The sequence below is a fragment of the Seriola aureovittata genome, chromosome 9, assembly GCF_021018895.1.
Source record: "Seriola aureovittata isolate HTS-2021-v1 ecotype China chromosome 9, ASM2101889v1, whole genome shotgun sequence".
Classification (NCBI taxonomy): Eukaryota; Metazoa; Chordata; class Actinopteri; order Carangiformes; family Carangidae; genus Seriola; species Seriola aureovittata.
Genome location: NC_079372.1, coordinates 19,208,957 through 19,235,525, shown reverse-complemented (window position 1 = coordinate 19,235,525; position 26,569 = coordinate 19,208,957). Strand labels below are relative to the sequence as shown.

The following is a 26,569-nucleotide window of genomic DNA, read 5'->3' as shown; positions in this document are numbered from 1 at the left end:
CATGTCTGCAAAGGATACAACTTATTTCAGGCTCCCCGGACACAAACAGATAAGTCCACTTACTAAAGTAAAGGCGTTACGTGCTGAATAGAAAAGCCCTGAGAGAAACTGCAGATGGGATATGGAAAAGATTAAATTGGCGTTCTGAAAGATATAAAGTATGTGGAGCTTTATATATTTATTTTTATCTTTGAGATTGCACGGCTTGAGCTTACCAGCTGAAAACTCTTTATGTCCCTGTCTCATCAGAATCTGCACGTAGATCTTAACCTGAAAGAGTCTCTTTTCGTTGGTGGAGCTCCTGATTACAGCCGACTGGCAAGAGTCGCCGCTCTCACAGAAGGCTTCAAGGGAACAATCCAAAAGGTAAATGTTTACAAGCCTCTATTTCTTGATGGGCTGCTGTGTCCATCGCTCTTGCTTATGGATTCGGCTAATGTAAATACAGTGTGTTATTTTAATGACTCTGTAGCAAAGTCGAACCGTAAGTTATTAGCTGTCCAGCTGTCACACTACAGACCCCCACATTAGTAATTTTCCATTATAAGCTCACACTGTGACGGGCAGTGGTTCTGCTCATTTGGATTAGCGTGCACTAATAATAGAATGCACATATTGAAGTCCCTCCATTTCATTATTCTCAGATCTTTCCCTGACAGCCCTCCAGTTTTTTTTTTCTGTTTTTTTTTTTTTCTCCATTCTCCAGCAAAAAGCTCATCTCTGAGTGCCAAAAATAACCCAGTGGAACAAAGGCAGGATGTTTCTGTTTGCACAAACTTGTCATTAGTTCTCTTCTGCAAACTTTCCCTTGACAGTTTGGAGCTAATCAAAAGCTAAATGTGGCGTTTGTCTTACGTGGCCTGTAGGGAATAGTTAATTATGAGTAGGATGAGTATGCACTGTCAGTTTGATGTACTGTTTAACGCGTGTGTTGTATCAACACTTCATTTCTGAGGCATTTTACCGCGCGGCGACAGCGTGGCATTCATGTTCAGAGGAATAACATGTTAAATAAACTCTACAGTATCACTGTACACAGATATTTAGTCATGTGTCGTGATAATTGGTTTTAATGATCACTCGGCTGAAAACACAACACCTCAGAACTCCATGACAACAACCCAGCGTGGTAAATAATGATAATCTTCAAGTGTTTTGTTAAGGAGAGAAAAAATAAATCAGATAAGTTTGACAGCAAAAAGCAATGAAACGTAGGTAAGAGATGGAAAAGCAAGACAAGAATCAGAAAGGTAACCCTCCAAAGAAAGGTCAAAAACAATTAGAGAGTACTGCATAAACACAGAGGAGTGATTCATGTGATTAGACTGAAACACTGGTTTGATTTACAGGAAAAATCCAGCCGGTGTTTTTAAACTACAGATTTTAATTGAGCTTCTAGGGACTTAAAAACCATAATGTTAGCCTTACTGGGGTATGGAGTGTATATTTTCTCAATTAGTCTTACTGTGAGTTAACACACTTACATGAAGACGGTTTTCTGACGGTCTTCTCAGAACAGCTTTGGTTATTTTAGTTTCTGATTTCTGTTATTTCTGTGCACAAATCAGGATTTAGCAACGTTTGAATCAGAATGAGCTGTGGGCTTGTTTTGTTCCCAGGCCACTGATCAATACACACCCACACAGTCCACTTTTGTTAGACCCTCACTGCCTAGTAAATGCCCAGTTTAACAAACTCCATGCCTCAGTGCATCCTATCCACATGTTAATGTGCTGTCTCCAAGCCCAAGCCGAGACAACACCTGATGACCTCATCTGGGTTATTTTTCTCAGACTAAAACTCACTCAGAGCAACAGAAGACATCATACAGACATTAATAACTAGCAGGAAGCTGACTGTTAGTGTGCAGAAATGACCGGAGGCCGTTTCAACCCTGTGTTTTTCTGCTCCCAGATCATTCTGATGGGCACACCCGTCCTCAGAGAGGAGCACGCCCTGCGCTCCAGCGACGTAGCCATGTTCCAGGACCACCCGTGTTCTCAGGAGCCCTGCCACAACGGCGGCCTCTGCAGCCCCCAGCTGGACACCTACGAGTGCGTGTGTCTCAACGGCTTCTCAGGGGGACACTGTCAGAACAGTGAGTATCTCGCTGCCATCTTCACCGTCCGTCCGTCCGTCCACATTTGTCTTCATCCTACTGATCACTCTTGTCAGTCCAGATATTTTTGTTAGGTTCAGCGCTTGTTGGCTTGAGAACACGCCATAAAGGCTGTGTGCAATTGCAATCAGCCATTGTAAGTGCACACATTGTTTTGTTTCTTCGTCCAACATTATTTGGTTTTACTCTGAAAGGATACCTGGCAGCAATTTGGATGCATGAGTGGGACTGAAATCAGTGATGCTTTATGTAACACAGCTTGTTCTTGGCGTGTTTCAGCGGCCGGTGAACCACTAGTCTACTTCTGCTTAGAAGGCCTTTGTTTTTGGTTTTGTTCTGTCTAAGAAAGGTAATAACGTTGATATTACACGTGTTAATCTCTTTTATGTTGGGGTTATTGTGAATTGATTTTCAAACTGAAGCAGCAATTATGAAAGTGATGAAATGTGTCACTTGAATATTCATGAAAAGCTCTTTGACGAGAGTTGCGCACCCCTTTCATCATCTTCGTGTCACTCTGCCAAAGACACACACTCACTCCGGCCCGATCTGTCTCACACACTCAGTCACTGCCTTCGCCATTAACCTTGTGCGTGTGGCCGGCTGTCCCTTTCACGTTAATTAAAACTACAAACGCACCAACACACCCCCTGCCCCATTTGCTCACACTCCATTGCCTTCGGCTCTGATAACTGAACCCTCTGTCTTATATTGATTGGTGTGATCTCATCCTCTGTACAATCCTCTTTCCCGCCACTGCCCTCCCACCCCTGCCCCCTTCTTCACAGCCATCTACGAGAAGTCTGCCGGAGAGACGGAGGCCATCGCTTTTGACGGGCGGACGTTCATTGAGTACCACAACGCCGTTACAAAGAGGTAAGGAAGAGGACAAGGGGAGCATCCTCATATATTCAGCTTCATCTAACATCTCCATTGTAATAGCTATTAGCCAAATAACCCCTCTTGTCTATCCATCTCCTCCCTTGGTAAGCTGTGATGACAGTGTTGATGATATCATCAGTGCTAGGGCTTCAGGGTGAACTAGGCGCTTGGCTAATAGCTCATCCCCCCGTCTGTGCCAGTCCTACTTCGTTTTTGACAGGATTTTACTAATTAGCAAGACGGTTAACACTCACGGTGTCGCCCTGAGCGCGCTCAGTTCACTCCGTGGTCTCCTGCTTAGCTCACACTGACGCCGGACAATAAGCACACATGCATGATTAATCTTTTTATCCTATTCTGAATATATATATATATATATGACTGTTACCATAAAACTGGCATCCGGGGAGTTAGACATGTCGCCTGCGATTTTCACCCTGCAAAGAGAAAATGTTGATGAGGCAAGTGTAAAATGGTTTTCAAATGGGTGTAAACAAACAAAAACAAAAAAACAAAAAACAAATCCCGTCCCTTTAGGCAGCTGATGAGACATTTTTACTCTTCCATCCATCTACAAGGTTGGCAAGAGTGCGCCTCCAGGTTGGCATAAACAAAAATGTTTATGTGATGAACCTGAAAAGACATCAAGCATATGGCTCTATGTCTTCATCACACAGCTCTTCACACAAACACTCAGAGGTGTGAAAACCGACCCACAGCCTGCAGATCGTCACACTCTCACAGAGACACACAACTCACTCAGAAACAACTGGCCGGAGAACTCTGTCAGATGTGTGTGTGTATGTTTCTGTGTGTGTATGTGTGTGTGTGTGTGTCTTTCTGTGTATCCTTGTTCTGTCCTGTCCTTCAGTCTGACCTCCGCTGTCGTTGTCCACACATGTCGTGTCTCATATAAATGTCCTTCACTGTCTTTCCTTTTCACTCAAGCCAACTGACCAATGAGATCCCAGAGTAAGTAGACTTTTTGAGCGGGCGTCTGCCCAGCTTCAAATCAAAGCCCAACTAACAGCAACAAAGAAGCCATTTTTTTTATAGTTAACCCAAATGAAGAGATTAAAATACATTCAGTTTCCTGTCATATTTTCCACACAGAAATCATCTTTAGCGTTAAAGTCAGATTTTACATTCAAGCTCCACATCCATAATTTCATTTGACAGATTTCATTATTTGAAAGACATTCTGCAGTGTCATTAGATCCTGTCTTTTTTTATTTCCCCCAGTGCAGAGGGAAGCATGAATGGGTGCATGATAAGCATTGTGCTAACCCCCCCTCCCCCTCCAGAGAAAATGAATTGCTGTACTAAGAATGTGTAATATTTTATGCATGGTTGTAACTCGTTCATAAACAAAACGAATTGCCATGCACTTTACGCTGAATGGCATTATCTGTTATGTGGGAAATGGATGAGACCCCTTGAAAACTGCAAGAGGAGGATATACTAAATACCCCTTAACCTAGTTTCTGGTGCCTGAGGAGTTGCTGCTTGGGAAAGCCCTTGGTCATGACTTAGTTATTAAGGGTTTTTCTTCCTGCTCATTAGCTTGGTAAGTAACCTCTTGTTAAAGAATCCCACAAAGCGACGAAGCAGAATTCAGCTCAAATTAAGCTGACTGGTTTCTGCCCAGAGTTCCAGTCCACGCCAGGGCCTCTGTCATTTCGTTTTTGCCAGATCTCTAAGTGTAATTGTGAATAATTACGGAGTCGGTCGTACAGTGAGCCAGTGACATGTTAATCACAGATTTGTCTCCCTTTGTAGATTAGACCTCCAGTTGAGATCTCTCGGCAGTGTGTAGCCATGGGCATCAATCTCACTTAGCAGGAGGGGACAGTGGTCCTTGGAGCCAGACTGTCAAAAGTTTAATGGATGTCACATTTACTAAGAGCCACAATGAGTGTGAATCTAAGCAAAACAGAGCAGCACTCCGAGGGTGCGCCGATCAATTCGGCATGATTTGATTTTGTAAAGGAAATGAATAAATTTCTCAAGAGGCCATTAAGAGCCGGGGTGAGGCCAGAATGTCAAACGCTCACCTTGGTTTAATGTTTCTGTTACTATTTACAGCGTTCTCTGATCTCGCCTCCCTTCACCTCTCAGCCCGCACCTGAAAGCTCAGGTCGATTTGCTCAAGCACCATTATTTCAGTGACAAATCATATCTGGCCATGACTCTCCTCTGATATGGTGGTTGACCCCATTTTTTGACAATTTCCCAATTTTTCTCATTCACTGCTTTCATCTCTCGACAGAAGGTAATTGCTGCTGCACTGTGGCATGCAGCGCCATAAATATAAAAAAGGAATTCTTCAATAATTGGACGGCGACTTAAAGCAGGCTTTTTACCAGTGTGGACTCTGACAATGAATGTGCTAAATCTTGATGCTCACTTTAAAAAAAAAAAAAAAAGAAAAATGCTTGATATCAGGGCATTTTGGTGCATTAATCATCCATCTCGATCCAAGTGGTTCCCTTGAGAACCACCTTTTATGGCCGTGGTGTGATCTGTGCTAAGCTACACACTTCCTACGATCACACAACAGTTGTTATCGACTCTTGACATGGTCGATATTGTAGTAGAGCCGATAAGTTATGCTTTTTGCAGCTCCGGGTCTAAACCAGACCTCTGTGAGTCGCCCAGTGAACTCACAACACCCTCCTCCCCTCCTTCCTTCTTTCCTTCTGGCCTCTTGCGCTTACACTGCATGCCGTTGACTTTCTCCCCTGCTCCCTTAAGTCCTGAGTCTCTGGAGAACCCATCTGACCAGAGGTGAGTCTCTCAAAGCTTTTAGACTTTGATGCCGTCCACTCACATTTCGCCTCCTCATCCCCACCCCCACCCCCTTTCTCTCCAGACAACCCCTCCTCCCCGACCTCTCACAGGGCTAAATCCTCCGCCTGCAGAGACAACATTGTTTCCATTATTGAGATAGAGTTACCAATACGAATCACAAAGAGCCACTGCGTACGCTTCAATTAATTCTCAAGTTCAGAGCTCTGATAACGGCACAGAACCAGCCAGAGCTGCAGCCTCTTTGCAGTAGCTGTCCTCCCTGATGGCTTCTTTATTATTCTAACCACTACTGCCACCTAGAGTTGAAATGGAGGACAGCACTCTGAGAAGCCCTCTGAGAATTTGAATACATATAAGTAGATAAAATCCCTCTATTTACAAAAAGAAACAGCAAACACACTAGAAATCTATAAAGTCAGTGGTGTATATAAGATTTAGAACGCCGTGCGCCGTTGTTGTTTTATTCATGATATATTCAGCACTTTTAATAACCTTGACCTTATCACTGACAAGTTGCTCCGATGGAGATTTATTGGGCCCTGTAAGCTCTTTGAGGGTTTGCCAGGAGAGGGGTTCGCTGAGCTTTATGTGTGTTTTTTTTCTTCCCTGAAGAAAAAACAAATATGATGCTCTTAAGTCATACTTTTTTTCTTCCTGTTAACCTCAGCAGATTCAGTTAATCAAGGAGGTCGAAGTTTCCCAACCTAAGCATGTCTTTGAAGGAGGAAATCAAATTTGATTCTGGATTCTTTCCCTCCCTAATTTCTGCTGAGGTGAACCAGCCTCGCTACAGGCTGTTAAATATCATCCCATTGCTTCTATTTTTAATTCTTGCTCACTATTCAATATTAATACTCACAGAAAATTAGAAAAAAAAACAAAAAACTTCTTACAGTTTAAGGAGAAGGCGTCATACTCAATTTCTCTTTATCCCCTCCCATTTCCTGTCCTGTTTTATAATCCCATGAGCCTCCCTGTTTGCTATGCTGAGTCCTTTGTCTTGTTGTCTGTCTTGTCTAATCTTTATCTCCAGCTCTGTGCTGCTCTGTTGTTGTTGTTGTTGTTGTTTTTTTAATCCATGTCATAGGCTCTTTGTCGTATGTGTTGTCACCTTGTTTTTGTCTCTGTGTTTAAATACCCGTCGAAGAAGGTGGAAGTAGATCCAGTCGCCCAGATGTGCAGAGACAAATGCACAGATGCTGATTGATGACGCGGTCACACAATCATATACACACAAACACGACTCTGTGGAAGTCTACTGTATCTCTGCTGGACTCGCAAAGAGCACAGGGACTTTAGGTGTGACTGTAAGTGTGTGTGTGTGTTTGTGTGTCCAGGAGTGGATGTGCGATGGTGGATAGCAGAGGCACATCACGGTGTGTATGTTTCTCACACATCAGTGGCAGTGACATACAGCGCCTCTTAAGGATAGGTGGAAGTCACTGGTGTCTGCATCCAAATCACCCTCACAGCTGTAGCAGTCAGAGGACTGGAGATCAAACAGCTGCCTAAAAGGCACACACACACACACACACACACACACACACACACACACACAGAGGAAGTACTGAGGAGTAGCAGTTCAGGCTCAATTAGAAGTAGAAAGGCCAACAGACAAACTGCTACTCCTCAACTCTGTCTGCCTCCTGATTCTCCTGAAACGTCTCTGTGTCTCTGTTACTGAGATGCTGTAGAGCTCGAGCTACGAAGCTTTTCTGGGTACATGTGCAGGCGAATACAACCATATGTCACGCTTGAGTCATTTGTAACGTAGCCTCGAGACAGCAGCAGAAGTCCCTTTGCTTCACATATGCAAATACAAATGACACAAGCGTCACTCGAGCTGCGTCAGCTACGGTGTAGATTAGAATTGTTTTTGATGAGTTGGACCACTAAGCTTACTCGTGTGTTTTCTGTTCTGCTAGTGAGAAGGCTCTGCTGGTGAACAAGTTCGAGCTGAGCATCCGGACAGAGGCGACCCAGGGCCTGGTGCTGTGGAGCGGGAAGGGCGTGGAGCGCTCGGATTACATCGCCCTGGCCATCGTGGACGGTCACGTCCAGATGACGTACGACTTGGGCTCCAAGCCCGTGGTGCTGCGCTCCTCGGTGCGTGTCGACACCAACCGCTGGATACGCATCAAGGCCAGCAGGTGAGATGCGAGACGGCAGGTAGTCGCGGATCAGGAGTGAAAGCTTTTACAGTTAGACCAGGATTACACTTAATCCATATAGTATTTGTGTTGATGCAAACTGTGAGATCTCTTGCATGAATCCTCTGCTGCACAGTGATCCCTTGCACTGAGATGACTCTCATTAGATTCAGATTAAGGTTATTTTCATGCCCGGTCATGCATGAGCCTGACGCATTGCGTATCAAATTGCTTAGACACATTAATGAATGTTCAAAAAGGAAGAACATGTGGCAACATCCCAACAGAGGATAGGAAATCATAGGAAATATTAATAATTCCTCACAGTGTCTGTATAAACACATACACTGTATACATACAGTAGACTCACTTACATACATTGACCCTATTTGAAGACATAATGTGCATGGGCGTGGACGGACACATTGACCTGGGAGACAACCCTGAGGTAAACATTAGCTGCTGGGCCCCAGTAACAGTTCCCCACTCACTGTGCAACTTTAATCATATTGCTCCTTTTAAAAAAACAGACACACAAGTCAGAATATGTAATATAAGGCAAAGAAATGCATTAGAACAACTTTTATTTTAAGGAACTACTTGTAAGTTTTGCTATTGCTACATAGCTAACGTTAGCATTAACAGCGGTTTACTTGCCAGTCTAGAAGAAACGTTGCAATTCCTTCACTCGCCAAGAGCAACACTAATGTTTCCGCCTGAGGTTTGTTGTGTGGTAATTTTATTAAACACAAATTCATGTAGGAATTTTACAGTATACAAGCACAGTATCAGCTGAAAAGATGAAAGTGTTAAAACTAAATTATGAACACAGGAAACCCTTTATTCAAGCTCAGCTGTCATGGTCGTGCTTTAGCGGCGTATATTCTCCTGTTCCAAATCAACACTCCAGCATGTGTCTGCAGTCTACACGGAAGTAAAAAACCCATAAAGTAGACACAATAATGCAGGTTCTAGCAGCCGCACAGTGATGTAACGCACTAATGGATCCCTTTTATTAGAAACAAATGAACAGCCTGAACTTTTGAAAATGACCCACTTAGCACCTTTTTCCATGCGATTGCTCCTTTATCGCTGCTGAACATTTGCTTTCAACATGGCTGAGAATGGAAGTAAGGGGGATAATTAGATTGGTCGCGTAAGGCAAGAATAATCGATCCCCGAAAAGCTGCCGCATCCATTCCAAACAGGGATTTGGCCCAATCTCATCCCAGGCTTACGGTGGGGGGGTGGGGGGGGCGGACCACATGAGTTGCTGGAAGATGATATGATTTGGATGTTGATGATGGTGTAAATCGCAGCGTGTGGCACGGAGCTCACGTAGCTACAAATCTATCTGTGTTTGCGGCTCGCCTTTAATGACACTCTCTCTGTTGGAGACCCACTTTAGCGGGGTTCGAATTAGCCCCATCGTCACAATTCTTAAGTGTGTGCTAATGCATAACACGGAGCCACCTAAAATGAATGGCGCTGTAACGGCATCTGTTAGCTGGTAGACAGGCACATTTAGAATGCTGCTTGGCAAAGGCAGTTATGTGAGTGCTCAGTGCGCTGCCAGTGGAGGAATGGAGTCTTGATGCTTCAGATTAAATGAAACTGCAATTTACAGCTATTCGGTGTGACGCCCATGCATCAGACCAACTTCCAACTGCATGTCTCTCTCTTTTTCTTTCTCCTCCTCAGAGCACTTAGAGACGGCTCTCTACAGGTTGGCAATGAGGCAGCGGTAACGGGGTCGTCGCCTTTGGCAGCAACACAGCTGGACACAGATGGAGCACTCTGGTTGGGTAGGTAACCACACATGTTAAAAAAGAAAGAAAAAGAAAACTGTCATTCATACTTGAAAATGTGTCTACAAATGCAATACATCAAACCGGGGGAATACTTGTAATTCTGTAGTACTTTTTCATCCTGGCCACTGGTAGAAGGCTGCCAGAAATGAGCAATGAACTCATTGGCATTGCAGAGGATAAGCAAAGTCTGTGGCAGGGGAAAAAAGATTGCGTTTTGTGCAAAAAAAAAAAAAAAAAAAAAAAAATGTCCATGCCTATTCAGGTATTGAGTTGAGAAATGAAAGGCTATCTGACTAACTCAAAAGTTGTCTTCTCTCCTGAATTGAAAATGGCCAAAGTCAGCCCGTTATCTACCTCGAGTTCAATTTGGTCTGAACTTGGCTCAGAGAAAATGGTTTGTGAAAGAACACACATGGCACGGCAGGATTGAACGTTCTGAGGAAATAACATTGAGGATGGGCGGAGAAATAAAGTCAGGCTGTTCTTTAAAATGCAAAGCGCACAGTGGTGAAGAGGAGAGACAGCCTGAGTGACATTTAAGAGACACGCTGCCAGACGTTAGAGGGTCTGCGCTCGTGCACTCAGGTACATGTGTACAAACACGAGCACACACATGCACGCACACACACACACACACACACACACACACACACACACACACACACGTACGTATACACAGGGAGGCAGTGCAGTGGAACAGGTGCTGAGCGAGCCCTGCAGCAAGAATACATAATCCTCACACAGCCCTCCCATCGAGAGCCCTTCTCCTTTTTAAATCCCCTTTTCACTGTTCATCATTAATTCATCTGTAACTCGCATGAAATTAGCCCTGTCGATCCCTGATTCGGAGGCACGCAATCCGATTAAAGGGGGCACGGACAGGGGATGTAAAGAGCTCGACGGGGATGTGAACTCTCAGCCTGACAGATTAAAAAAGAGAAAACATGGAAGAGACGGAGAAATGGGGAATGCAGGGGGGGAGACGAACATAAAGGGAAGAAAGGAAGAGGATGCAGGAGGATTCTGACAGTGTAGACGGCAGAGAGGGAGAGAGAGCAGCAGGTAAAGCATCAAAAAACTGGGGTCAGCCTCTCTCTCTCTCTCTCTCTCTCTCTCTCTCCACATACGAATGGATCTCATGAAATTCTGAATAAAGATGTTTCATGCTGATTTATTGAGAAAGACACTAATGACTACTTTGGGTGTGCTGGCTCCAAAGAGTAGCTCAAAACACCATCAAAAACGGGAAAATGAGCCAGCCACACACCCTGCAATTAGGTCATCAAGTCTCCACAGAGAAAAAAAAAATGCTGAGACTTAGTTAAAAAACAGTAAAAGACGTTTGGATCATTTGAAATTGACGAGTAAGTGCAGAAAATGAAACAGTGAAATAAAGTCAAAGCAAAATGGAAAGTACAAGCGACTGAAACGTTTGCTTTGAAGTACAAATCCATGATATTTTTATATTAAGAAATGTCCCTTTTTCTTCTATTCTCTCTGTGGCTGATGGATAAGAACATGAGCCAGTTAACTCCCATCCAGTTCACAGATACTTTCAAGGGTCAGTTCACCCAGAAATTAGAGGTATTTTCTCAATGAACTTTTTGTACCTCGCCATGCGGTCAAAGCCACCACCCTGCTAAAATGGAAGTGAATGGTCTGATGATTTCGCTGCTCAGAAACTGCGTCCTGGAACACGCTGTCAATAGCTTAATAGGGACTATTTTCTTGACTGAAAGTAGTTTCAAGTTGGGTGAATTGGCCTTTTTACATTGTGTGCTGGCTGCAAGTTATTTGACAGGTTGGACTTTATGTCCTTGGTATGTTTGGAATGAATAGAGGAACAAATGGGTAGTTAGCGCTGTTAGCATCCGTGGATTAGCAGCCGAAGAAGAAGGAGGAGGAGGAGCGCTGCACCTATTATAACTTAGACTTTTAGGAAAAGCCGCCACAGTTCTGAAAACAGCGTTTGGTGGACGGGTGTCTTGGGAGTTGACGGGAATAAAAGTGGAAACAAATAAAAAATAATGAGGATGATAGTCTTAATTTTACACTCTGTCACCACCTTTCATTTGAAGCACATTTCTGAGCCCTTTGTGAACCGCGTCAAATGAAAAGAACCCTTTCTCTCATCTATCTTAACTCAGTCTCCGGTGGCTGGCGAGCAAGCTCCTTCTCCCTTTGATCACGGCCGTTTGACAAATAAAGTGTCATCCTGTCATGTCCATCAGCTGGTGTCATCAATGCGAGAAATCAAAGCCTCTAATGCTGCCTGACAAAGACAAGTCACTTGCTCTAGTACCATAAATAAACGTCGCTGCCAAAATAGTTCTGGTACAACCTTTTGATGACATTTATAGGTTTAGTTTGTTATGAAATCCAAATCTGCGTCCCCGTGTTTTATCTTTAAAGGGGCCCTCCGCAGATTTTACACGTAGCATCAGTTTGCTAGTCGTGCAGACTTGTGTAATGTCGCCTGGAAGAGCTGAGAGAATAAACCCTAATGATGTCATCCAGGGATATCATGGGCTGAGCTTTTAAATTAACATTTTTTTAAGACATTCTGCATTTCAAACTGAGAGCGTTTTAATTATAATTGTAATTATACTCAGTTGTCGTGTAGAGTTAGTGTCTCTGTGCAGGAGCTGATTCATCATCATGCTAACCTCTCCCTCTGTCTCCTCTCAGGTGGTCTGGAGGAGTTGGCCGTGGCCCGTCGTTTGCCCAAAGCCTACAGCACCGGTTTTGTTGGCTGCATCAAAGACGTGGTGGTGGACGGCGTGGAGCTCCACTTGGTGGAGGACGCCTTAAACAGCCCCAAAATATTACACTGTTCCGCCGCCAAATAACCCGGCAGAGACAAACCGTAGAGAGAAATGAAAAAAAAAGAAAAAGAGAAAACCCTCCCACCCGCTCCCTCCATAGTGCTCATGTCTCCTGCTGTAATTATTTTCTATTTTTGTATACTTTTCATTGCTTTTTATATGGAAAGAAAATGAATATGTTGTTTTAATTTTTGTTTTATACTTTTTTCTTTTCTTTTTTTTTTCTTCTTCTGCACCTCCGTTCACAGAACACACTTTGTTTTTGTTTTTCTTTTCTTTACCGCCCTGGCTCTTCAGCTTTTTTCAACAAAAAAAACAAAACAAGCATCTCTGTGAAAAAAAGAGATTTCAATCTTGTCATATTTTGTTGTTTTAAAACAAACGCCAACTTACAGGAAAAAAAGAAAAAAAAAGCCTGCACCTTTTCAGCGCTCATTACTTGAACACTGGTGGCCATCGCTGATGATCTCTGGTTACTGCCTTGTCTTGGTGCCATATCTTATCATCCACATTCCCCAAGCATGGCTTATACATCCATGACTATATAGACGTACATTCTCCACCACCCCCCCTCCCTCCCCATGAGAGCTGGACGCTGTGTATCCTGTAGCTGGCGTGTGCAGTTCTTTAACGCTGCAGCCAGCTGACGTCTACTGTCAAGACTCTGCATTCAGCCTCAGTAGCCCCCTGTATTTAACTAATGGGACTTTTTATCAGTCAAGCTGCTGCAGCAAGAAAGTCTCCCCCCCCCCCCCCCCCCCCCCCCCCATCTCATAGCCCCCCCCCCCCCCCCCCCCCGAAAAAATTATATATATAACACGAATGAGAAAAAACTCGATCTGACTCCCATCAGAGGCTTTAGTTTTGAAATATGACTCACTAACACTGCGATGAGAGAGCGCGCTACATTCCACAATGACTCGCATTTCATTAGTCAAAAGTCAAAACATGAATCATAGACATGAATAAATGTTATAAATATAGAGTATATAAATAATACCTGAGACTGTGAATATGTAAGATGGGTTCTCTTTGGAAAATTGTGCTTCTCATGTACTATTGTGCGTTCTGTTTTACAATCCGCAGATGAATTAATGATGACCACTATAAATGCATGCACTTCTGCAGTGTTGGTTTGAATCTGGATTTTCTTTGTTTGTTCTTTTATTTCCATTTCGTTCCACAAAAAAAAAAAAAGAAAAAAAAAAGGTTTCTAATTTGAAATGTCACTGTTTTTGGTTTTTGTTTTTTTTGCATTGACTAAAACAGGTTTTTTTCTCTCCACATCCACTGATGTAATTCCAGAAACAACAGAGCTGGGGAATAATGTTTTATGCTTGTTCATTCCCTGTATCTTTTTTTTTTTTTTTCCTTTTTTTTATTTTGTTGTTTTGGTCTTATTTTTTCTCGGGAGCAGTTAGTTTTGCAGGACCTTGAATGGTGCATAAGGGGAAGAGTTGTTACCGTATCTGACCTTAAGGAGGAGCTGAGAGCAAAGACTGAAGAAGAAGAAGGACAGACAGAAAGGAAGCAAGGAGAGATCTTATCACGGGGAGAGCGACTACTCCTGGGAATGTCCTGTCAAACAACAGTCAACACAAACACTTCAAAAAAAAAACAAACAAACTCTGCCTGAGACTTAATTTCTTTTCGTATTTGACCTGGGAACATTCTTGGAGGAGTCTTTTTTCGGCTGTTGAAAGATTGAAAGAAAGAAAGAAAGAGAGAGAGAAAGAGACTGTGATGTTGTTGTGACCTTTTGAAGCCATAACAGCCACACAAAAATGGGAAAAGATGCATAATCCTACAGTACTTGCAAATTAACATAGCAACGCATGAGTTGTGTATTACTAGTGCAAATTCTGTAACATTCAGTGAACTGATGCAACGTGTGGAGTCGTCTTTGCTGAACCACAATGAGCTGCGTCGACTGACTTAAAGACACTCTTGTTTTGATATGAGAACCTTGGCAATATTCTAAGACAAAATCATGCCTGTTTGTGGATGAGTATCATGTCTTGTACAATTTTTTTTTTCTTTCATTTCTGGATTATGTTTCTCTTCTTCATTCATCAAGCAACCTGTTTTTGTACAGCCCTGCAATTTTTAAGTGTAAATTTAGCAAATGTGTGATCTGTGGAGGTTTATGTTTTTAGTGATATACACTGGAACCATGTCTGACTTGTCTGTTCACCCACACGATGATATACTTCATGTACATGGGGGAGGGATAGCCCTAAAGCTATAAACTGTGTTGTGTGTAATCAAGCTCTGAGTGTCCGCACCAGACCAGGAACCTCTTCCTCTGGTGTCTGAAGACACGCTTAAATTCCAGCACTCACTCTATTAACCTTAGACTGGTCTTATTTTACCACCCTGTTTGAATTTGACCCATTCAGGTGGTATCACTTAATACAGGAGAGATTCTTGTGTATTCGGATGGACTCAAGAACAGTCGAGACAGTCACAGTCTATGGTTTGGGTGGAAACTATGAATTGCCTTAAAAACCGGTCACCTCAACTCTGAGCAGGTGACAAAGACTTCATCCATATAACCGTTTCCTTTCTTTAGCCAGTGTATTAGCCTCATCCCCATAATGTAAATGAGTAATACATAATAATAATGATAATTATATTAGTAATAATGCTCATACACAAAAAAATCCCAGGGGGCCTCTGCAAACGTCCCCTCTGGCTTTTTACAAAAAATATTCTATTTACTGTTTTTGTTTTGTTTTTTTAATCTATTTTCTTTCTCTTATTTATGTCTACATGTGGATTACCCTCCATGTCTGGCCTCTGTAAACTACTGTCTGACTGCGCAAACCTCCTCAATGGGCAGTGCACCGAGTAAGAGTGGCATGACCTGAACATTACTAACTTTATGACCTTTGTCTTGTGTTCCTACCACCATGAAATAAAATGTCAACCAAATGGAGCCCACTCTTGTCAGCCATCTTGATTTTGTCAGAGCTGGTGTTATTGTTTTTGATATTGCTATTTATTTTGGACGAGTCCTGTAAAAAGATCAAAACCAACAATGTCTCTCTCTCAATTCTGTATGATTTCCCTAATCTGTCTGTGGCACTTAGCCCTGATTACTGTTTCCTACTGAAGATGTAAATCCTTTTTTTTTTTTAATTTTACACAAATATGTGCTTTGACTTTTAAAAAAGGCTCCTTACACACCTGGGTACACCTGCTTTTTTAGCAAACATTACTCTAACAGGAGATAATAATGCGTTTGCTGGGGACTATTTTTACCTGCGGATGAATCCAAATTTGCTGCTCGAGTGTGTGGCGTTCAAAATAAACTGCAATGCCAGTGTCGAACGCCAACATCAATTCCTGACTTTGGAAAGTGTAGTTGAGGAAATTCTTAACTCAAGGTCCACTTACTAGCTTTGAGGAAGACTGTGCAGTTGAAAGCTCCAGACAAGTCTAGTAAGTAGACTTTTAGTTGAGAATTCTGTATAGTTTGGAGACAACAATGGAGGTCTGTGGCTCAGAGGAATAAGAAGTATCAGACAATACTTGTTTGCACTTCATTAACAATGCATTGTTGGATTTGGTCTTTTTTTTTAATTCTTTAACTTGCACCAGCTGTTTCTTCTTCCTTTTTTCTTTTTTTAGTTTTGTCTTCATGCCTAATTTGCATATCTGTTGTTGCATGAAATGGTAAACACGTGAAAGTTCATTCTCGACCTTGGTCATTGTAGTTTGACTGAATAATCTTTTCATCTCTATGACAACCAAGCAAACTCCATCGACTGATGAAGACCAAGAGGTGTGGGTGAAACTCGCACAGAGGAGGTTAACGAGTTGAACTTGTGTTAAATTAATTTAGTCAAATGGAGACTCTTGATAACAGTCTTGAACTTAAAGGGAGGAAACTACAGAATTATTACGTTTAAGTCTTTTTCCTTCGCCCTCAAGCAGTTCAGTATTAATAAGAAATAAGACATTTAAGCTGCGGTACACTCATGTACGACGCCTTCAGCTAATAAAAGAGCTAATGGAAGACGCCCCGTCAAGAGGTATTTCCTATATATTTTCCAGGTTAAGGTCAGTTGTGAAATTGCAATAACTGAAATACAATTTGTTGGAGAAGCTCAAGTATCTAATTAATTCAGCGTCAGTCCCCGATTCATTGTTAGTTTCCAGGCACACCTGCATGTACTGAGGCAATCGCAAGTCAAGACTTCAGTCTATCACATCTTAATGAGCGGCTTCAGCTCACAAGTTTGATTGAAGCGTCGAAAACAAGAACGGTGTTTTTCCAAATCAAAAGCATTTGGAGCCGACGCACTCATATGCACATCAATAAAGAGCATTTCTGGCTACAGTGATATTTACTTCTTATAATTCAAATCACCTAAAGCGATCTCGGGTGCCCTGCTGCTAATTGCAAGCCTGGAATTCAAGAGGAAAAAAAGGACGGAAAGAAAAGAAAAGTAACTGCTGCACAGCTTTACACATCTTTCAGCACATCCCACGTCTGTCTTGAGCATTTTCATTAAGCCGGAGATTTTAATGAGTTTAATTTATTCCTTGCTAATGACAGAGAAGGACACTGCATCTTGTGTTGTGTTAATTAAAACTCTATGAAATGGTGTAGATGAAATAGTTTTGCCCAGTGAGGGATCCTTCTGGGGAGAGATTGTTTTCAAGTTAATAAGTGTAAGTAGTTTGATTAAAGGGTTTTACAGGAATTAAAAATCAAAACAAAATAAAGACATTTATATAAATAACTAAGTAATGAAAAAGAGGATCGCTGCATGGGTGACTCCCGGGGGGGGGGGGGGGGGGCTATGGAGGGCTGAAACAGTTTAGGGTGAATTATGTGTCTTTCGAGGGGGGGGGGGGGGCACAGGGTTCACAGGACAGAGCAGACACAGAAGCTCATTTTGATTCATGTGTTGAGCAACTGACTGACTTTGAGAAGAAGCTGCAGAAGCGAGAGCTCTGAGGCAGACGGGACATTTTCAGAATGATTCGTTTTCTTGTAACACACGTTGGGAAACGCAGTTTTTTCATTGGTCAAAGTGGATTTATGAATTATGCAACAAACCCAGGCCCTCTCTGCATCTGGATGAAATGTTATCAAATCTTCCTCCCCGAGCCAAACACAGGCCCCAGAGTCCAGTCGAGGCCACGACATCATCAGTAATGGAAGAAACTGTTCTTAGAAAACCTCTGAACGGTCTTCTACGAATCTTTCCTAAAAGCCTCAGACAGTTACTCCCCTAAAATAAAAGACCTCACCCATAGCGCACTACACTTCACCCCCTTTTATGAAACAAAGTTCCTCTCTCTCAGCTTTTTACGTCCAAATGGTAATAAAAGTTCTTTCTCTGTGACAAGGCTCCAGCTGTCCAGCTGCATCACTCTCAGTATAAGTCCCCTTTGTTTCCCTTTCCAATTTTTTTTCAGTCTTTGGAGAGGCAGATTTGCAAGTCTCAAGGCAAAAAAGGGGCCAAAGGCCACAGGCCTTTAGAGCCAGCCACCTCGGGGTTGATGAGACTTCCTGGTTTCCATTCCCCTGGGTGGGAAACTGGGCTTTGTGTTCTTGAGTCTATTTGTCCCTCTCAGACTCAACAGGACATCAGTCTGCATTGTGATAAAACAACAAAAACTGAACGTTGGACTCCAGCAACTTACTCGTTCTTCTCATCACTAACTTTACCGCCACTATAACCTGTGAGAGAGTTATTCCACTTATTGAAGGACCATATTACGTCACAGTTAATCATTCAGTAAACCCTGCTGTTCTGTTTTAATCTAGTTTTTCTATTCTTACAGGCATCCATTGTTTTCCAGTCATTTTCTGTACGCTGTGAAAATCTTTCTTCTTGGAATTTGCTTTTATTGTCAAGAGTCAATTTTGTCATTATTGTTGGGATGCAGTGTAGAAAATGAATATAGACTTAAATTAAATTACCACACTGGTTGCCATGGTGACACTCCCCGCGCCCCTCAGTCCTATAGAGCAAACAGCCACTCAAGCACCCGCTTTGAGGTCAAACTTATTACATCAAGATTATTTTTCCATTATAGTCAAAGAGCAATTACGATGTTTTAAGTCGTGCTTATTTGTGTTGCCACAAAAACCCACACACAATCACTAAAACACAGTTTGATTGTCCTTTTTCAACAGAAGCCGTAGTGAGCCAGTTATCTCCTAAAATATGTGCCTGTAGGTGCGGCACAAAAATAGTTTCCCATCATCCTTTAAATGAGCACATGATATACAAAGGGCATCTGAACCACCCGATAAATGGTAATGACTTTGTTTTTCAAGTCCTTCAGTTCAGTATCAATCACATTTACTATGAAACACTAAATGTGCACTCAGTGTTATTCCAGTACTCAGCTGTTTCTCACCCTCTTCATCAGTTTTCACGAGGTATCGATCAGACAGTAATCTTCTCCCATGCTGCAACAGGATCATTTTAACTGCTCACCAGACCCAAACAATAAACCCCTATGTTCAAACCCATCTATCCCGCTCCGAGCACACTGCATTTGGCTCTTTGACAACAGAAATTCCACAAAGAGGAGAAATTCCCACTCCATCATTTCAGTGTTTGTCTGTAGGCTGCAGCAGCGCACTAGGTCAAACAGTGGAAAAGCAAATCCATAGACGTGAAGCCTGTGGGCTCACAGACAATTGCATAAGCCCATCCATCCCCCAGTAGATTAACCTCCACTGATAACCACAGGCTGGTGACGTCAGCGCTGCTCTGCCTCTCTTACTCCTCTCTCTCCCACCGCCGCCACCATTCTCCAGAGCTGGGCGACTTTCCCGTCGTGACTGTACAGCAGAGGAGGAGGTGTCGACCTGCCTCATCTCTCACAAGACAATAGCAGAGCAATTGTTGATGCTGCACAATGTCATTACTACTGCGTCATTGGTGGAAAGTAAATAAATCAATGGACAACAATAAATGAAATAATACTGAGAACCAGCCTTGATACTATGAGTGAGATATTTTATTTTATTTTGTAGGTTGTTGACCCACAGCAGTTTTATTCTCTTTAACAGTTGGTACGTAAATAAATTATAGGTCTTTTGTTTTTGTAACTACTCATTATTAATAATTAACACAGCGTTCTTCCATGTTACAGCACAGACAGCATCTAAACAACAGGGCCACACACTGTTTTAGCTCTTTAATTAATCAACAGTTGGGTGGGCCCCTCGTTTTCAGCAGGGAACACGAGTCAACCAATCAGAAGTGAGGACGTAATGATCTATTCATGCAGATTTTTCAAGGGCCCTTATAATAAAAGGCTACGAAGCCTCTGACATTAACCTGATTATGTCACCAAGAACTTTAACAATGTTGTCCAAGGTTTTTATCAAGTCAGCTGGAGTTAGTCAGAGCAGGACAGGAAGTGAGGCTTGTCGTTCAAAACAAAAGTGTAAAGTGGTCAGAAATGAATAAGAACTTATACATAACTAAAGCTAGTATATGTAATAGTAGGATGCAGCATGATGTTGAACAATCAAAATACCACTGAATTTTACACGTTTTTTTGATAAAATATGTTTTATGAAATGAAAGAAAATACAGATTCTTGAAATAAAAGAAAATAAAGATTCTTGTGCAAAAGTTTGATGTCATACAAACATGAATATTTCAAATGACTGTGTGATTTAAATACAACATAAAAATTCACCTCCCTCAGATCTCCCCTTAGTAGTTAGCCCTCAAACAGGGCCTTTGTTTTGAAGGTGACAACCGGAAGTCGTGTCAGTAGTTGTGTGTCGCTGCACGCGCAGGTTCAACACATCGCTCACTCCTCACAGCGACTCAGCAGAGGCAGACCGGGAACGTTTGAGGACACTTGACAGCTTTCAGAGACTGCTATGACATCTCGCAGGTAAACTCCAAGCTTTGTGTGTTTGTGAGTGCGAGTGTGTGTGTTTTTGTTTTTGTTTTTGTTTTGTTTTTTTTTAATCTGTCTTTAATGGCGCCGTAATATTTCACAGCCTGTGTTCACCGCACTGGCAGTCAGAGATTGTGCGGGCGAGATTGAAGTGAGGCGGCCAGCGTGAGAGAGCAGGGGCGCCTCAACTTTTTCTCTTTTCGTGCCACAGACCCAGTTTCAAACAGAGACACTTGTGGCTTCATGTTTTCAAATTTCATGCAAAGAAACGCCACTGTGCGCTTGTCTTGTTAATTGTGAATTAGTACAGAGTTATGTAACAGACTTTGCTCAAAGTGCAGCGGTAACACACAAAGACAAAACGCTGACTTTTCTTTAATTTGTAGCCAGCTGCTGCTGCTGCTGCTGCAGGAGGGTGAAACACCAGTTGATTTAAAGTAGAAGTCACGTTGCTCTGTTTTCATGTTTTACACTGATTTATGTGTTTGCCTGCATGTACTTGTGAATGGTGTGAGTTGTGTCTGAGCTACAGCTTAGTCAGACCATGAACTCCTCACACCTTCATTCACAGCCCAGGTTTTATTCTGCAAGTCTTTACACTTTTCTAATCTAGAGTCAGGGGTTGTTTCTGTCTCTGTCCTCCCTCTCTCTCTCTCTCTCTCTCTCTCTCTCTCTCTCTCTCTCTCTCTCTCTCTCTCACTCTCTCACTCTCTCTCTCTTTGTGCACAGTGCAGGAAATTGTCTTATAGCTTCCTGTGAATCTGAGCCCTGCACACACAGTATTGTATTAAATCAAATTTAAAGGGGCACTTTAGTCATGAAAAAAGTTTTTATAGGAGTTTTATAGCAGCTTTAGCTTCAGGTCTCCGCTAATGTAATGTCAAGAACCACAAATATACCCATGTAAAAAAATGTAAAACTAATACTTCCAGTCCCTTCTGGGAATTTTTATTAAACATTTTTTTATTGTAGATCAAGCATAGCGGCCTGTTTAACAGTGACAGCTTTGCAGAGTGTCCTGTTACTCATCAACATCTATGGTGTGTATATCCTGCCAACAATAACTCGGTACTGTTCCTATATATTATTAACCACATGTACGTCTGTGCACCAGCAATGATCCGTAAGACCTCGCTGAAACATTGACCAGCTTAATATGTGGGGAATTAAGTAGTTTCCGCCTGCTGAACACCATCAATATGAATGGATACATTAGATTTTGCATTATTGGTTCATATAATGTCAGATTTTCTTCCAGATGTTTGTTTTGTTGGGGTTTTTTTTGGGGCGGCATGTGAAAAAGTTAAAGTTTGGCACTTCTTCCTAGTCCTCATCTTAACTAATAGTCGTCCTGTGGCGGATTTCTATCCAAGGTGACCTGTGAAACGTTGCCTCCAGCAGTCGGCGTGTCTCTCGACCATTACATGGCTGTTGTGGACTCAAGAAAATGCTACGTTAGCAATCAGAGAGTTTATAGTTGATACAACTAGTCCACCACTATATGGGTGGAAAAAGGCAGATGTGTTGTATCACATGATGTTCGGCCATTGTGTTGTTGTGTGTTTTGTGTCCTTTTTTTTTTTTTGCCTTTGGTAGATAAAACTGCAATGGTGGGATAATGATGTTGAGGTTGAAAAGCCAGTCTACTGATTTTGGTCCAGCTTCACAATAGACAAAGGCATTTATTTCTCCTCGGACAGAACAAAGCCTGTTGAATTCTGGCCATGTTATTTGGCAAAATAGCATTTTTTCACAATAGCATCTAGCTGGATATGGCTTAGGCCTCGGCACATCAAAGGGAGTGTGGAAACGGTAAAGCGGCCAGGCTGGCTGCGGCTTTAAAGGAAAATCCAATCTTTTACTACCCTTTTTTTTTTTTTTTTTAACACACAACATTTCCATAATCACTGCCCATTGCATGGCGTTGCTTCCTGCTACACCTGCAGGAAGGATCCATCCGGTTTTGTTTAAAGTGCTTCTATATGTATCAGCTTCAATCCAAATCCTTGTAAACTTGTTGCAGTAGCTGGTTATCCGTCAGACTATTGCAAGGATATTGGTAAATCTTCTGAGTTTGATTGTCCCCTGTGTTTACGTGCACGTGAATGTACGCATAAAGAGCTCAATGAAAATTGTCTGTGCGCATATGCACGTATACTCTGAGTAGAGGTGGCTCATTGCTGCACAAACAACCTCAAACATTTCATTTCACTTTTATTTTCACGTTCAAATACTTGGTGTGATTCAGTTTCCTGGATTAATTTACACTTGTTTGTTACACACAATGGTCAGAATCTCAATAAGCCTGCTGAGTAAAATGTTACACAACAGATGAAAATAGCGGCAAAAGACAGAAAAAAAACCCTGATGAAAATAAGAACTATTCGTGCCAACATTTCTCACTGTTTCACTAGAGTTGCCCCAGGGGCCAAAGCCACCAGCGGGCTAAGATCAGAGATAGTGGAAAACACTGAGACAAAGTTAAAAGCTGTTTTCATGTCTGCCAGTTTCCATGGTTTTGTCGCCGGGGCCGGGACACATATGACTGTTGCTCTGTGGCTCGTTCTGCACTTCCTGAGCTGAAATACCACAGGGGAACAATACTACAATGCGTGCCATCTTGATCTGACGGACCTGCTCTCCTGTTGATGATAGTATCACTCAGACTCCTCGTTTCAGGAAGGATCTTAGGTCATCATGCGATTGGGGGAGGGCTGGAATTTCCACATATTTCGTTTTTATTGTTTTTGAAGTGAGGATTTCTGGCGGTTTAGTCATAACGGAACCATTTGTCCCGTCCGTTATTGTAATTTTTTATTTTTTTTTACCATCAACGTAACGATGATTATTCATTGTAATGCGTGGAGTATAACCGTGGGCCCCAGAGAAAGAAGTAATGATGCAGAATCACACTACGCTGCTGTTCCATTTTTATTTTTGCCAGTTGTTTCTTTGTAGTATTACAAACTTTCCACTATTGGAAACCACCTCTGCCCCCCCTTTGTTTATGGAACAGAACTCGTCTGTCACTGAAACTCATTTGACCAGCTGAGAACAGTGAGTCAGTTTTCTCGATAAGCCGACAGGAAAACAACAGCCCATGTGGAGGAATAAGATAACACTGCCAACATTTCCAGGAGTGCTCTGAACCAACTGTTAGTTTTTTGTTTTTTTTTCCAGATACATGTTTTGCATTTTATTCATTTTATGCAAATAGAAATCAATGGTGACAAAAGCATTCACATTTTTGTCATCTCCACATGGCCGTGCCCATGATCTTTGAATGTTGCTTAACGCTTGTGTGTCTCAACATTTAAGGGCAAAGTTCTTGAAATAGACAGAACGTGCAGGACATACTTTTCCAGGTGTATGTCAAATATTTGATGCTTTAACGCACGAGCGCTGCATTCCTCTCAGATTGAGCCCGAGCTCAGCTTTGATCAGGTTAATACTGCAACACCCGCTGGGTCCTCTCTGTGGATAAATGACTTTGAATATTAAAGTCACGCTCTTTGTCATTCATTTGAATGCGATTCAGTGAGAAGCGCTTTCCTCCCGCTGTCTTTGTCTGCTGAAATGAGTCAGCTGGAAAAAGGGGAACAGAACGATGGCCCACCAGCTAATAGTTACCATTTAACTTCTCTTTGGCAGCAGGTCAGCGCTCAGACACATTGGTTTGTTTGTCACGAAGTGGAACGTCCATATATCGGTCTCCACTTTTGGGAGATCTAAGCATTGTAACTTATAATCATTTTTCTTATCAATAGATAAATAAACCTGCAGTGAGATAATCAGATATACAAACTAATGGCAAATGTGGATTGTAAGAAACAGAAGTGGAGTCAGTGAGTTTACACAGTCTTACCTGGCAGCCAAATCCCACTATCTTCATTTTCTTGATGACTCGAAATGGAGAAAAGCAAAGTAAATCTTTTTTGTTTTGTTTCCAGTGTGTAGGTTTTAAAACATGAACTGCATTCAAACATGCGTGGCCTTATGTTTTGCATAGTAAACGACAGATGGAAAATATCAGCCACATATCACCGTAGATTTGCTTTCAATAATACGATTGTGATCAGTAACAGTTTCCTGTGGACCAAATGCCTCATTGAACCGCTTCTGTAACGTGCTGTCCCTTTATAAACCGTGAAATCCCTGTTGTTGAAGACAGTTGTTTTGTATGGAACAAACAGATCATCACATCTGAGTGACAAAAGTTACTTTTATGTTAAACATACTGGATTTTCCAGTAAACTGTTCAATCCAAACTGAAAAATGCATTCATTTAATTTCATGCATACTAATCAGTGTTGCCCAGTTTTTGCACAGATGTCAGGCAACATTTCAAACATCTGCATTTTCAACAAACAAACAAAAACTTTATGAGTGATGATTCTGAATCTGGGTTTGCTTTTCAGACCAAGGAGCTCAGTGCGTATTTACTAGTTTCAAGAAAAGGTTGTCTGTTGGACAAAAGGTGGGATGTGTCTGTGCAAAAAAACATAGTAGTTACTTATTAACCAATAATGCCTGGAGCCTCTTCTTCTCTGTGTTTGACAAGTCAATGTATTTACTCCATGCAAATACAAAGAGCCACAAACTATGGACGCTCAGTGCTATTAGCTGTTTTTACATCTTTAAACAATTGTGTAGCGACACTGAAAGCTTTCTGACCATTTGTCATATCGCCAGCAGCGTTTTTGTTAATCACTTTAGTCGGCTTCTGGTGGCTTACTTTATGTGCAAGTGTTGAAAACAAACTGCATGCACATGCGCAGTCATTGCCTAAGTTGGTCATTTAGCTAATTCTACTAAGCTGACTGTCTGCTGCTACACAGAGAAGTGAAATATTCAGCGTCAGGGTGTGTGTGCGAGTTTTGCACCCCATGTAAATACCCCGAATCATCAGCTGGGCTAAAAATATCTGCAACATTACCAAAACCCACACCCCAGGGCTTGTCTGTGACCGATATAGCCCCAGCAGAGGCTTTCATGCTGCGCTGCGGCTACTAAGTATATCACCTTTTTGTCAGTGGGCCTAGACAGCAGTGCTTTAAATAGCTGGCCGGGGCTATATTGAACTTGAGACATTATGTAAGAGGATAGAGTGGTGGCTGGATGCACATTGGGCCTGTTTCCCTTCAACCAGCTTGAGGCCTAACCTGCAGCTCCCAGCTGCCTCTGTCTCTCCCACAGTGCATCCAGTTTATTCTGCCCCTTCCCTGTCGATGTCTCGTCTGATAAAACCAGGCTGTTTGAAATCTCGTTTTCTTTTGTCTTGTCTCTGTCTCTGTCTCTCTCTCTCTCTCTCTCTCTCTCTCTCTCTCTCTCTCTCTCTCACTCACTGCCCAAGGCCAGATGCAGGGAAATGGGGCACCTGGTGGTTGTCAAAGGGAATCCTATTCTTGGAAAGCCCTGAGTCACTCCAGCTCCTGCGGTCATGATCTGAGGAGGTGAGGGAGAGAGAGAGAGAGAGAGAAAGAGAGAGAGAGAGAGAGACTGCCTGGGTTGTATAGGAAGGGCATGTTGTTGAGTCGGTTTTTTAAGGCCTCTCAGAACTGACAGTGACTCAGATCTGCAGCACTACACAGATGCATCTTTTCAGTCGAATTAAAAGGCTACACAATCAGTCACATCACCCAGTAGTGAAGTTCCACTAAAATAACCTGAGCTTGATACGGTGCATCTGTTGTGATGCTGTGGCAGAGTGTTTAGTATTTTAATAACAGCTGGTTGGCATTACCCAAAGTATGATGATAAACATTTTGGTAATCCAAAAATGTATTTATTTTTCATAATTGTATGATTATAAACGCCGTGTCGCAATTATTAGCGAAGGGTGCAAAACTTTAGCAGATGTTTATTTCGCCGGTCTTTGTAAACAAGCCTGGCAGGTTCAGATATGCAATTCATATAAAAATGAATCATTCAGAATTATTAGCGCTTTTGGAAGTTTATAGAAGATTTCTTGACAAACTGTGTGTTGATGGGTTAGCACAGTCACAGGAAGAAAGGCCACAGACCCAAAACATGAGCAGCAATAACCTTTTAACTGACGGTGTGAAAACACTCTGCACC

At 42.2% G+C, this 26,569-nt stretch overlaps 2 protein-coding genes across 11 annotated transcripts in view; both read left to right on the top strand.

Annotated features, from left to right (window-relative positions):
- The window catches only part of agrn (agrin), a 248,571-nt gene extending 235,199 nt beyond the window's left edge, over window positions 1-13,372 (top strand). For 4 of the 9 annotated variants that reach the window (XM_056384775.1, XM_056384773.1, XM_056384774.1 and 1 more), the window contains 8 exons: window positions 250-366; window positions 1,915-2,098; window positions 2,908-2,995; window positions 3,950-3,973; window positions 5,756-5,788; window positions 7,738-7,962; window positions 9,664-9,767; window positions 12,462-13,372. In XM_056384775.1, the coding sequence (XP_056240750.1) occupies window positions 250-366; window positions 1,915-2,098; window positions 2,908-2,995; window positions 3,950-3,973; window positions 5,756-5,788; window positions 7,738-7,962; window positions 9,664-9,767; window positions 12,462-12,622 (936 nt within the window). In that variant the 3' untranslated portion in view covers window positions 12,623-13,372. The remainder of the gene's footprint in view (window positions 1-249; window positions 367-1,914; window positions 2,099-2,907; window positions 2,996-3,949; window positions 3,974-5,755; window positions 5,789-7,737; window positions 7,963-9,663; window positions 9,768-12,461) is intronic. The other 5 variants (XM_056384777.1, XM_056384780.1, XM_056384778.1 and 2 more) reach the window with 2 other exon arrangements.
- A 7,024-nt stretch (window positions 13,373-20,396) lies between these two features.
- ptpn11b (protein tyrosine phosphatase non-receptor type 11b) overlaps window positions 20,397-26,569 on the top strand; it is a 40,912-nt gene continuing 34,739 nt past the window's right edge. For both annotated transcript variants that reach the window (XM_056384921.1, XM_056384919.1), the window contains exon 1: window positions 20,397-20,485. In XM_056384921.1, coding sequence (XP_056240896.1) covers window positions 20,472-20,485 — 14 coding nt within the window. In that variant the 5' untranslated portion in view covers window positions 20,397-20,471. The remainder of the gene's footprint in view (window positions 20,486-26,569) is intronic.